The 14,281-nt window shown below is 39.8% G+C and overlaps 1 protein-coding gene across 1 annotated transcript; it reads left to right on the forward strand.

Annotated features, from left to right (window-relative positions):
• Positions 1-11,327: 11,327 nt before the first annotated feature.
• Positions 11,328-12,194, forward strand: T265_15680 (hypothetical protein; the record flags this gene model as incomplete). The annotated part of the gene is made up of 3 exons (XM_009178931.1): positions 11,328-11,527; positions 11,609-11,717; positions 12,082-12,194. Coding segments are annotated over 3 exons (387 nt in total), but the record flags the coding sequence as incomplete, so codon positions are not given.
• Positions 12,195-14,281: the final 2,087 nt, after the last annotated feature.

A 14,281-nucleotide genomic window follows, 5' to 3' on the forward strand; every position in this document is an offset into this window, starting at 1 on the left:
ACCACGTCGAGTTACGCGCAAAACCCCAAAAGCCAATTCTTTCAAATGGATGTTTATCTACAAATGCGGTACTATAAGTACAATAATAAAATGATAAAGCTTTACAAACCTCTAATCGTGGGACTATTCCGGCATCTACACACCGGTTTAGGAACTGCTAATTCCTAACGGGTCTCAAATTCCACGCCGACTCGGAGCCCCGGTTTCACAAGCTAGCGAAACCACGTGTGAACTCAAACGACACGTCCGATGACAAGGTCAAAGAACGGTTTATGTTCAGGTCAAAAACAACAAGAATGGTATAGGCACAGAACAAAATAACAAACAAGGGGAATCGATATGTACAATATAAAAAATAGAAGAAAGGAATCAACACTAGTTAACTTGTTCAACACTAACTTTCGTAAAGAGTCCCTAAATCTGATTAGGAAACCTCTTCTAGTTCTTTCGAAACAACATTTAATTAGTTGTCTACATACGCACTTACATGTCATGCGCCAAAACGAAACATTATCCTAAGTTGGTGCGATTCCTGTTAAAGACAGTATGAAATGCACAGACATTATCCAGATTATTATTATTATTATTATTATTACACTATTCCAGATACACGCCCCACGGTATTGTAGGTTTTGGGCGTGTTATGTGCGGCTGGATTGACCGTTGACGTACATATACAAGTGTACACTCACCAGTTGAATTTCAGTGCCATTATTTTGCAGGTCGACATTGGGTTGCTAATTGGGTTGCTAACATTGTGTTTGTCCTGATTCCTAATTGTCCTCTTAAACGTGTTGCATCTAATGAATATTCCAACACGCGTATCTTATAATTATTACCTATCCCGCTGGAATGGAAGGTAACCACATTGACATATGCATTTCTTGAAAGCAGGACATTCATAACAATCTAGGAAATTCCGCACAGTATGTTGGTAGAGCCCAAGATAAAGCAGAAAAATATAGGGTCAAACCGTTACAAAACAGATTCTTCCAACCTTAATTTTTGCTGCTTCTATAATGCTCCCCTTTCAGATCTCTCTAGGCTGTACATAAACCGAGAGTTGCAAAAATAATCTGCGCGAATGCGCAGGCTTCAGATAGAAAGTGACCAGAGATTCAGCTTGAGTAAGTCCGCATCACCGAGCGAGCGAAAGTAATTTGTTCAAAAATGTCAGTGTCGTTTGTCTCATCTCGGGATCTTCATTTAGTTGGGTAGTTGGATGTCACAAAGGAAATTTCTGAGGGGCGAACAATCTTTTGAACCAAGTTCACTGAGAACCTACATACTTGTTTCTCATGGTCACGAAAGATTCCACTGTTCTTTTTGATAGATTTCAACCATCCAACTATTTTCAACAATATATCCTAAAATATCTCTCAGGCCGGATTGAGGTGCCTAGTTATCCGTCCTCAGATGGCGAAGGATAATAATTTTTGTTTTTCCTGTGATCACGCGCTGCAACAAATTAGTTGCGTCATTTATTTGTGCTCGTGGTTCAAACATTTGCGCTGAATTTTCTGAGTTGCTTGAGAATCGCCAATTTATCCGTAAAAATATCTAAGCAGAAAATGGTTATAAATTTATATTAAATTGTTGATTTATTACTGCCTTCCACTGAGGGTAACAAACTGTTACAGCTCACTTCCTCTGTCTAGCCTCAGTTGGCCGCCTAAAACCATCCATTTCGATGTAATTTTGATGCAATTTGCTACCGGCTGAGTGCCCTTAAATTAGCCCTATTTATTATTCTAAACCCTTCAAACCGTCCTCATCCATGGCTGTAGCTTATGTCTACGTAAACTTCAGACAGTTCTTAAAGCTGGGTGAAAAATTCTAGCATCCTCTACTGTAACACATTTTGCAAATATCATTATTGTCAAACAAAATGCACAAAAACGGCATAATATTCCACCTATTTGTGATAATCTAGGCCTCTTTCCTGTTTTTACTATGGGTTGATTACGCTATTGATTCTGCCACGAAGCTGAGACACGTCCATTTCCAGAGATACTCTAAGTTTCTTGTCTGCAGGTTACACCCTGTTCATTTTTTTGTTTAAATCTGAACGTTCTCTGCTTTGAAGTCGCATCATCTCACTTTATGGCACAGAAGATTGAAGGAAAGATCACAGCAAAGATGGAAAATGTCACTTCAAACCCTTCCTAGATGGCATCAAATTATGTTGCATCTGCACCGGAATCGTGTTTTACATTCTGTCATTCTCCTTGTGAAGGCTAAATCCTAGATGTAATATGTCTAATGTTTCTTGTTGAACAAGTCTCATCATTTGGAGTCCTGTATGTGTATCTGTATAAACATCTAGAAAACGCCACACGTAGTACTTACTTTACAGTGAAAATATGGAAAAACAACAGTGCTGCCTCTTCACGTAACAACTTAACTCTCCAAAAAGTCGTCACAATCGACAACGGACAACTGAAACTTCACCACTTTTCCATGACTAACCACGGTGAAAAAAGAAGGGTGATTACAGTCAAAAGCTGCTAGAAAAACAATAGACGCAGTAATGGATATCGAGCTTGGGTTGCTATTCTGTATTCTGCCACTTTCAGCAGCAGCATTAGCTAAAAGCAGCCCTTAATTGGGGTTGGAATTTTTAAGTTCCATATGCTCGCGGATTTTAACCTACATTTATTCCAATATCAACCGCACCTGCAACACTGCTGCCTGAACGATAACTTAGTGGATATCTAAATGCATCACATCGGGGATGTGAGATTAGCTGAGGCATAATCTGTACTTTTTTCCAACTGGCTTATATGCAATGATTGTTTAATATACAAAACCAAAGGACAAAACTGAGTGTAGTTGACATCTTTAAAGCCTTTCACTTAAGATGTTTGAAGTCCAAATCTAGCTTTTCGGACCTTAGCCAAGTTGATCGCGATGCGAGAGCTTACGTTGATGTTGATGCAGAAAAAGTGTGTGGATAATTAAAATGAAGTAATACCATTACTCCCTCACGTACTAATTTGCAGCAGGCTATTTTCTGAAGCACAAGTTCGTATAGCTGCGAAAAATTTGAGGAACCCGTTGTCGTTTTATCTACGAGGACTTATATGTAGGCTCTGATGGCATAACTTCGGCAGAGTTGCCGATGGCACACTTACAGCCTACCTTGTTCGCAAGGGTGTAAACGCACTAATCACTATCATGGATCAAACGTGCTCACCATGAAAATGCCAAAAATGCTTTTGCGTCAAGCCGAGTCTCCAAAACGCAATTCCGCATCTGTGTTCCGGAAGACTGTCACAAGAATATATTCGACGCAGAAAACCTACAGTTGTTTATCGAGACTTTCACATTACATTTTATGCTAAGATGTGTGTATACCTGGCATATTCGGATAATTATTTCACTGGATTAGATGGAAAAATGGCTGACTGAAAATTAAGCATGTTTGGACGGAATTCCTGACCACTTTTCATTGAGCCATATGACTGGCATATTACTCGGGTGTGAGCAGTGCACACAACCTTGAGAGCAAATACCCACCTGCTTTATCGGCTATATTATCCGTGGTGTCAAACATCCATGTCCAAGTGTCACTAAGGTATACCATTTTGTTCACGAAGGTAAGGTCTAGTCTCCTAATTACGCGTTCATCACGGGTGATAATCAAGCCAGCTCAGTCCAGCGACAAATCGATCAAAATAGGATGGATGGCAAATGAAAAATAGACTAATCTCAGTTGAAGCCCCTATGATGGTGAAGGCTGGGTCCACAAATTTATGTTCACGAAAAGGATCGACTTTTGTGCTTTGTTCGCTGACTTTGGAAGCCTAATTCTGACTAACTCATTTTGCATATAAAGATAATCATGAATTTATGGGGGGGGAAGATAGCATAAATCTGCCATATCATATTTATGCATTTTCCCAACTTTCACGATGCCTTTCTGCCTATTTCATTCGTATTTTGGAGCACTTTAAACCCAACGAGCTTACCCTATCCCCATGTATTTTTTTCATCAAATCATTTGAATCCATGTGGGCCAATGATAATAATGGCCCAAAACCTCAGTTGGGTTCACTTTGTTAGACCATTTAAAGGGGATTTTTACACTTATTCATGCAGGGATGAATCACCCAATGTTGTTTTTGCGTAAATCTGCGCAATCAATTCGCAAAACCAACGTAGGGTTTCTTTCTTGATAATGTACTTTGTTGTGATTTTCTATAAAAGAGAAAAGCGGGGAGCATGGCCATGGTTTTGATCGACAGTAAAGCGCCGAGTCAATTCAGAATAACGGACACCAGTGAACCATTTGGACGCATGTGAAGAAATTAAATTTTCTAATGGCTGCTAAAGGAAGCATAAGAATAATTATGTGAAACATGTTATGTTCTTTTCCTTCATTAGTTGGTCCCTGTGAAGAACAAAACTTGTTTTACGATTTTGCGGCTTTGCATGAAAACATCCCCTATGGAACTCAACGAAAACCTGGGAAAAATTCATGACTCCACAAAATAAACCCCGTTTTGTCTAAAATCGCTTCTTTCGAGAGCAGCAAATGATGTTTCAATAAACCAAATGTATTTTTAAGAGGGCTAGACACTGGCACACCAAACTCATCCAGATGTTGTTCCACAACACCATATACGAATCGGAAAAAACTTCACCCTTTACGATGCGCAAAAATTATCTAGTATAAATAAATGTATATAAGTAGGCATTCTGTATGGTTTAAATTTCGCGAAAACCTGAATTCATGACTCCACAAAATAAACCCCGTTTTGTCTAAAATCGCTTCTTTCGAGAGCAGCAAATGATGTTTCAATAAACCAAATGTATTTTTAAGAGGGCTAGACACTGGCACACCAAACTCATCCAGATGTTGTTCCACAACACCATATACGAATCGGAAAAAACTTCACCCTTTACGATGCGCAAAAATTATCTAGTATAAATAAATGTATATAAGTAGGCATTCTGTATGGTTTAAATTTCGGCACAGATGGGCTAAAACATCCTTTACACTCACTCGACCAAAAGGAGCTCAACGTAGATTTATCAAAAAATGCTTACCACAGAAATGCTGTTTGGACATATTCTTAAAAATCTTTTAAATGGTTATCCAAACCATTTATACACTTGACGTTACATTCATTTTATTGATTATTCTGTTAAATAATGCCAAATCTGCATTATATTTGTCTGCATTTACTTAAACGATAGACAAAATGTTAAGCAAACTGATAGCGTGATCAATTTATTGCAGAGGGAATATGCTGAAGCATGTGACGTGAATTTAAACAGCAGACGATTTGAGGTATTCCGCGAGTTTCGCTGCATTACCTTATCTTACTTCAATTATATACTCAGCCAATATCTTCGTCAAACTTGTCCCGAACTACTTCACTAATTTGTGTTTTGCCATTCCGTGTCATGATAGTAGTAAGAATCATGTAATGCCAATATAGCCGGAAGATATTAAACGTGTGCGTTTGTTCATTTAGTGAACAAACATGATCGACTTGGGCGTCCACCTGCAACTATAAGGATAACTTTCCCAGCAGCATTAAGTAATCAACCATGTACAAGCGTGCGGCAAAAAAAAAGAGGAGATTCCGAACATTGATTCTCGGAATAGAAAAAAGGAATTCGAGCGTCCTTCCAGTCGAACAGTGTTGAAAATGGTACTGATCATCTGGAAGCAGAACCTCGCCTAGCCAGAAGAATAATCTCCATGAAGTGTTCATGCAAAAAGAATCCAACAGATTCGACATTTAGAGCCGATTGCATGCTATTTATAAGTAGAAAATCCTTTGATATAAGGTTTTTCATGTGTAGTCCCAAACAACATACATGAAATCGAACCAATAGTAATGGATTGAAGAAATGAGGGAAAAGTAGAAAAATCGGGAATAACAAGAACAACAACAAACTGAAACAACTGCCACTCAACACCGAAGTGTTTCGCAGTAGTTTCAGGCGCAGGTGTTGGTATGCTCCTCCCTGCTGTCAACTGGCATTTTTGGTTAGTCACCATCTTTCACTTCAGGGTACGACTAATAATTACAGCCGCGAATACGCAGGTACCATTCATGTTAGCTCATAATTCGAATTCTTTGTCTTTCAATCTTGAGATCAAAAGCTGAATATGGACCCGGAATGTGAAAGTGAGCAATTCTTTTTCACGCGTTCCTTAGCAAGCCGAAATGACGCAAACAGTCCTCAGTAATGCGTCATGGTATGAGAACATGTGCACCAGCAAACTAAAGCAAACGGACAAACTGATTTCGAATTCCCTTGTCAGCCTGGTTGCAGATAAAATGTTAGAAATCAATTTCTAAGAACTCGGCCAAGAATGAAGATCTAGCTTTACAGTCTTTATAACTCACTGCATTATCCGATGTCTAAACTTTTTACACAGTTTGAGATAAAAACTGAGATCACATCGTTGCCCGGACAAAGTTCTTTGACACCAGACGCATTATGTGAAGTGCACCATCACACTGGACCACACAGGTTGCTAGTGTTTTGCGTGAAACCAAGCTGGTTAGTTACCAGATTGTGCCTACGTACCTAATATTTCAAAAGTTCTCAGTGGGCACGTCTTGTGGTTCGATATGGGCCAGACACCCAAACAAGCAGAACTAGTTAATCCAATTCCCGCATCACCTGAAGTTGTTGAAATGAGTAAAAACGTTCGCACCATGGTCTTGATCCATCTCATGAAAGAAGGCCAAGAATAGTTTGGTCATGTTAACTACCAAAAATTCGCGGTGACGATTGGTCAAAACAGCACATTCAAGTGAATCGCCGATTGTTGCCATAATTAAACAGGATTAAATGTGACCTCAACTTGGTCATGATATGGTCATCATTTAAACCAAGGGATAGAAACAGATCGGAAATGAACGGATGACGTGGAAGCAAATAAGTGGATAAGATATATTTGATTATACGTTGCTCATATAACCAGGCATTTGCGACAAATTCCACGTATCTGTCGTTGCAAACATTATTTTATGGGTGGCCGTATAAAAAACGCCGAGGCTTTTAAGCAAGCAGCCTTGGAAAGTGAGTAATCCAAACGATTTTAAATGCTGCAAGTTTTGATCAGTCACCCTTGCTGAAGACCACAACAGCGGTTTTGACGAACACTGGACTATTGGATGGCCTGCGGCTTAGTCCGCACCCCAACAATTATTGACACGTATTCGGCTGCTACATCTGACTGGAACACTTCTCCTAATCTACATGGAAGTCATACAAATTTGGAACATTTGGCTTTCTGGTTCCCGTGTACGTGGCAATACTATCCACAATTCTTTTGATTAGGATTAGAATGAATGAAAAGGTGAGTATTCACAACTGTGGACACATGGTACCGCGTCAACAAAAGCAACAGCCTGACGCCTGCTCATTTTCTTTTGTGATGAAAAGTGTCTGGCACTTTTAGCCGTTCACTCATGAGAATCCCTCTGCCGAAATTCCGTTTATCTAGAATATCATCTAATATTATGCTGCCATTCTGTTATCATTCCCCTATCAAGCAAACCAAGATGTATTAAATGGTTGCATACACCCGTCCGTAAATTCAATAACTCGTAAAACATCTTGGGAATGCGTGATGGTTCTCCACTTTACTTTTCAAATTTCCAATCGGATTAATTAATCATACCGAAAACCAATGAGCAAATCATTTAGACCATGGTAACTGCTACGAGCAGGTGTAGTGGTGCGGGATAGTAGCATCGCCAAATAGTTACGAGCGAACAATATTTCAGACAAAACGCAGCTTAATTGCTGAATGACCCAGCTTGTAATCAACTGAGTTCCTAGCACCCGGTTTACGCGCGCACATTTTAGACGGTGGTGTGTGTTTTTCCATTTACATTTCCAGGATTTTGACTATGTTCTGCTCCTAGACCGCCGAGTGACGAAAAAAGTTTATAATAGGCTTGACCATCCCAATAAATAAGGACTTGGTTATCGTAAGTATTCATACATATGGTGTCGACAATAGAACCCAAGAAGCAACACCAATATTCTCACAATCAAAACAGGTGGGCTGCCGCTGGATGAGGAATACCGTTCTTGATGGAACCAAAATTTGAATGATCGAATGTTTGCTTGGTTCATGCTTAATTGTTGTGCATCATCTTTATGAAAATACGTTGATGAAGCACGTGATTTTCAGACATTCCTACTATATTATATGACTGCAACTGTCTATGTGCAATAATGACGTTCAGAAGAGTATGTCACCGACACCGGAGCACGTCGCCACACTCAGTGGCTCAGCTAAAATTCAAGTGGCACACGCTCTGACCAAGTTGCTCGAACGATAACATTTTCTGAATCCACAGGGATTTAGTACACGCAGTAACAAATTTTTCTAAACCAATGTGCGTTATCGGAGAACACTCCTTATCTAAATCATGTGCTGCTGTAGAATACATTCCTTCAAAATCAAAGTCACTTGGACTTCAACCTGTTGTGAACTAAGGAGTGTTATTCCCGCAAAAGAGAAATGACTGGCCAGACAGTATCTCTGTGTTTTCCCAGAATGCTCCACTTGTCTCAGACGAATTCCTTGAGTTGATCAGCACTGGATTCGCTAAAATGCAAATTATAACCACCAGAATATTGTTCAGAGGAAAATAATAATGCAGAATCTTAGCGACAGCCGAAGTCGTTCGCTGTTTGCGATCGCCAAGTATACATGGCGTGAATTATTCAAGCATCCAAATCCCAAACAATGTTTTCGGTGATATTCAATGCCATGAGTGGTGCATCAGGTTAGGTTTATTAGGAAAAACTATAAAGCAACCTAATGAACAGCTACGACCCTATTTAAGATCGGTTCAGTCATACACGGAAAATCCACGCAAAACCGGTATTTTTCGTTTGACTTCTTCGCATGCGAAACCGGAAAGTTGAACGCATTATTGGCTTCCTCGATAATGTCATTTTTGACAACTCCTGAAATTGTTTATGGACTTTCTGCCGTAGATGGGGCGACAGCGGACGGGAGCCGTAATGTCGGAAAGATTTTGACGGAATAGGAATCTCGCATACAGTCCACGCACAAAAGCCCAAAGGATCTCCATCGCCTGTGAACAGTTCGAAGTACTCCTCGACCACAAACTGGACGGACAGCACATTACAAGAAGGAAGCATTCAGATATGCAGTTTGCTATTAGCCGTCATGTCCTTTATTATCAGATACCGACTAATCACTTTGAAACTGTTGGTCAGGAAAGTTAACGTCTTGTATGCACCTTATTTTTAAGAACTGAATATCATCCTGCGTCTTATTTTTAATTTTCGTGGATATTCGTTGATCATCACACTGTTGTGAGCAGAAGCCGCAAAGCAGTTCCACAGGTTTCGTAACAGGTTCACTTTCTATTAATTGCGCGGCGGAGTTAAGAGAAACCCACGTACTGCTGGCATTCCTCACCAGTGGTATCCACCGTTAGACTATTATAATGACAGTATTTTGGCAGTTCAACGTGGGATGGTTATCCAGCGGTTTTTGGTTTTCGTCCATATTCTGCGTTACCTAATCCGAAATTTATAATCAGTCATTTTGCCAGGTAATGCACACATTTGTGCTTCGCTTGAAAATATCCTGGGCTGACTGTCACTTCCGTTTTTACGTCGGCGCTTATTTCCTATCCATTAAAATATCTTACAACTAACTCTTATCAATCCTACCATATGGGGTCCATCGAGTTCTCGGTAGATAGTCGATGATCCCAGCGAAGTCGCAAATAAGTTAAATCGTGGAGTGATGAATTTAAAAACAACAAATGGATTACTCTGAATCTAAGAGCCTGTTCGGATATTCAAGAAAATATTTCCGCCCAGCTTACATCATCTGCCATCCCCGCGACTTATTTTCTTCGCCTTGACAATGCCATTTTAGAAATTAAAATTATCTATGGAGGGTTTTTTCGTGCAAATAAAATTTCTTTAGTTTATTTACAAGATTATTGTGAAAAATATTTTCTCCCTTGCTGTGAATTTACACTTCTGCCTAAGTTCCCCCTAGGAGTCAATTTCGCAAAGATTTTACGTACTGCAACCTAGATTTACGCTCTTGTTTTGTTTTCAAAAAACGAGAACGGAAAATATACCGGGCCACCGGAATTCAGAAGTTAAAATCACAATACAAAAAGTGACATAAAATTTCTTTTTTATCCCTGGCCCAGCCGGGAGATCGCGGGTTCCAGACTGTCCGGAGTTTCGTGAGATGCGCACTGCTGATGAATCCCAATAAGGATGAAACAGCTGTACAGTGCTTCTCGGCTCTTCAGCATAGATTGGCTTCACTTACAGGACGAAATCTCCCAAATCTCCTCACACTACCAAAAATCAGCATCCGTTATTCGATAACCGATATCTTAAACCAGCTGTAAGTTACTGGTGGCAGATTATTTTTATGATCTGAGGGAAGTTCCCGAAGGCAAATGCTTGAACGTTCAGTCCTTAACACAGCAGAGTGCGTGACATTCTAAGAAATTGTTCCAATCTGGATGTCTTCGGTGTATATCATACCCTTTCCGACGAGAACCAAGCTTATTGGTGCATTCGATTTGTTTCAATTTATTTTTATAACAGCACCGAAATTTATCAAGAGGCTGATGTTTTGAGACTCAAAAATCATATTTACCTCACTTACCATATTGTGGAACAGATGGCTGTTAGAATGCTTTTATTTGACGTTTCCCATAAACTGATCACATTTAAACTGAATCCAATATAAATATTTGCAAGAGTTTAATATTCGTTCGTAAATCTAATAAGTCTACTACGTACTAAGTTTAAAATATTAATTTTGCTCCAATATCGGCTTAATATCTGAAAGGAAAAAGAAAAAAATTATCAGCAGAACTGCTGATCACAAGTTTGGGTTTCCAACGGCACTTGTGTTCAAATGTTGTTAGGTTGAGTAAGTATGACAGTCCTCGTAGGACAACTCTGAAATAACAGTTTTTTTACATGAGCACGGAACATTGCATTGTTGCAGACTTATAGCTTGAGAGCACTCTTGTGAACCGTTTGGTAGCAAATAGTTCAATTTTTGACCAAGTAGTGGAAATAAGACTGTACGGCAACCTGAACAAGTATACATGACGCTTTTGTTTAACGAAGCAATAAAAGCATATTAGGTGTGTTTCCATATTCTGGGACGTTATTTTCCTAAATCTCACATGCTTGACAACTCGATTGTACGTCATCAAAAACGAACGATTGTATGATTACGCAACCTTGTCAAAGCGTCCTTCATTGATTTTTAGCGATAGTATATAATGTAACGTCAAATTGTTGCTCGCTGTCGTTCTCACTAACAAGGAGGCTGGATCGGTCATGATAAAATATGTCGCCGTTTTGCTTCTCGTATCTACCATCCAGTGCTTTGAAGACGAGCGTAAGACAAGTCTTTCTTTTATATACCACTTACCAATATTTGGTAGGCATGCAATGCATCACGGAATTCAATGGATCAAAACCGATGTTTATCGATGGTTGCAAATACTGCGTTGTATGTTCAACTGTCTACAATAAGGGGCATAGTTATTCATCTATTTTTCTAAAAACGCTGTTTTCCCTTCTCTTTTTCTAGTATTTAAATGCTGAAAAAGAGCCATATAGTTGCGACATTGATGATACTTGTGACCAGTTTCCGAACCAATGTTGCGACACAGAGTTTTGTAACATCAACAAAACAATGGGTATGTTTCCGTGGCTAAAAATGATTTTACGTACACCTCTGGAAAAATGCTGGTCTCAAACTCTTTAATTGTTTGTCTTCAAGCTGATAAATTTAAGAAAGATAAAGAACGGTAAGTTTTCTGTCTAGAAATACCTTACCACTCGTTTGTGGGTTAAACAACGGCAGTTTAATTTTACCTATAGAAGTAAGTTAACACAAGCCATTATAAATAATATAATAGATATTACTTGCTATACTGGAACAAACCATACTCAGACGCCTATGTGCAGATATTGCAAGGTAACTGCAATCGTAGTTGAATGATGTCATTTTGTTTTTATACCTTACTAAATTTCGTTTTTTGCTTTACTAGATTTATGTAGATTATGGTGGTAGACACCAGCACTTAAAAACATGTGAAAAACATACCTGCCGGGAGCGTAATTCGAAAGAAATCTGTTGCACTGAGGATTTTTGCAACGTCTCTGAGGGATCTGGTGAGTTTAATCATTCTACATCACTTCCAACAATTACACATTTTTCTAACAAATGACTGCGGAATTTTCAGCCACTAGGAGTCGCGCAAGGCTCGTCAGGTTAGTGAACTTTAAAAACCGGATTTACACCAAAATCTTGAGATACGTAGACAGTATCAGGCAATAATTCGTCTTCTTTATTTATGCAGCAAAAACGAAGTGCTACAGTTCTTATGCCGAAGTGGTCAGCAAGGCAACAACCCATAAGAACGAGGAAGTTTTGTCGGTGTTCAAAACAGTGCTACAAAAGCCTACTCCCGACTTTTTGCTTCATTATTTTAGAACGTAAATATGTATTCAATTCCAATAAAAACCATTTTGTAACACAAATCCAATGTGCTTTGCTTCCAAGTTTACAGATTTTGATCATTATAGGAGACCTATAAACAGTTATCGAAACTTTAGGTGTATCAAAATGTTCATGCATAAACCAGTGGTGGTTTGCCTGCAGTAATTGCTTCGTGCCAAACTGTCATGCCGCCTGAATAAAGCATGAGAGCCGAGATAACACCAGGTTACCCGAACATATGCAACAGAAGTGAAGATGCCGATGTCGGATCCGAAAAGCGAACCTCCTGATCACTGGGTTTGTTAATGCTCTACTAGAATCCGAAAATTAGCTATATGAACGAGAAAACGGGGAGCACTAACAATATTAGCTTGTTGAGTCAAATTATTACAACGGGTATACATGCGAACAAGGGACTATCGCACTGCAGGTAGAAGTTGACAAATCCTGTTGTAAGTCCGGATGCAGGTTTCGTGTATTCGCTGTTGTAGCAGCCACACGTATTCCTGAATATCCATGAGTGAAACGCCGTAAGTCCTGGGTGGCTCTGCTCCGAGTTTGGCGACATGCGTAGCTCTGTTTAGTTGTGTTGTGTTGCTGTGCTGTTGTCCTATATGTAGGAACATTTGCGTGTGGGTGGGTGTCAACACATGACTTGTTGCCACCTCATCGGACGGTAGACAGTCGATGTCAAATGAGTCACCCTTGTGTGTCGTGATTTGTGCGTGGAGGGGAAGAAAGAGAGGATCAAGGGCTTGAGTTTGAGCTGTGTAGTCAAGTTAGTCACGATTCTGTGGCATAGTTTGCAAGTGTGACAAAGGACAGATCTTGTGATCTAGCGTGAGCTGTACAGTCATGTATGTTGCGAAAGGGTGGCTACTAGTTCCTTCCCTAACCACCGGGCAAGCTCGAACGCGTGAAAAGCTAGTTTTCTTACCAAACTCATCAACGCATACTAGCTTGATAATGCATTTTGATCGTTGCCTTTGTTTTTACTGTAACATTTTTAGCAAGATCAGGCTACTATCACCTGCAGGTTAGCACTCACTCATGAATAAGCAAACGACAAGCTACAAGGCCTTTATTTAGCCAAGCCAAGTAGAAGTGGCAGCCTTTACTGGTCAGTCTTCTTATATACAACTTGTTTTCAATAAAGCCCAACATTTGAGGATGTGGATGGCTAGCAATTGTACATCAGACAGAAGGATTGGTTCATTTATTTGTACAGTTTTCAGCTTCCTATCTGCTAATATACGGCACTAAAGAGCACTTCTTTAGATGCCGTTGAGAAAGGCCAGGGACCTCAATTTTGTCAAGCATAATATTTTGCTAGTTTTTCCTTGTTATTGCAAAGCGCAGTATTACAGTGCAGTGCGCGGTGTTCATTGATGAATGGTGCGCACAATTTCGTCTGATTATTTCCGAGTGGGATTGCGAATGACTTTGAGGAGATGTTCAGCTCCGGAGTCACTGTTTAGATTGTCCGCCTCAGTTCTGTCCCTCTAATGTCCAGATGGTAGTAACGTTTTAAACCGCAAATACGTACCACCAGCGGCGTTCCTCCTCGGTTCTAATGTGCTTACGTCACTTAATTCTTTGGTCCAATGCCTGGTTGCACGCGGACTGTTCAGCCGCGTCCAAAGCTCACTGCGCATACCTGTTACGAGGCTTGCCGTTTTGTAAACAACTAAGCGAACAACTAAGAGAACACACGAGAGTTAACACTGATTCGGATGTATTCTTTGGTCACGTCCGTCA

The sequence above is a fragment of the Opisthorchis viverrini genome (assembly GCF_000715545.1).
Source record: "Opisthorchis viverrini unplaced genomic scaffold opera_v5_724, whole genome shotgun sequence".
Taxonomy (NCBI): Eukaryota; Metazoa; Platyhelminthes; class Trematoda; order Opisthorchiida; family Opisthorchiidae; genus Opisthorchis; species Opisthorchis viverrini.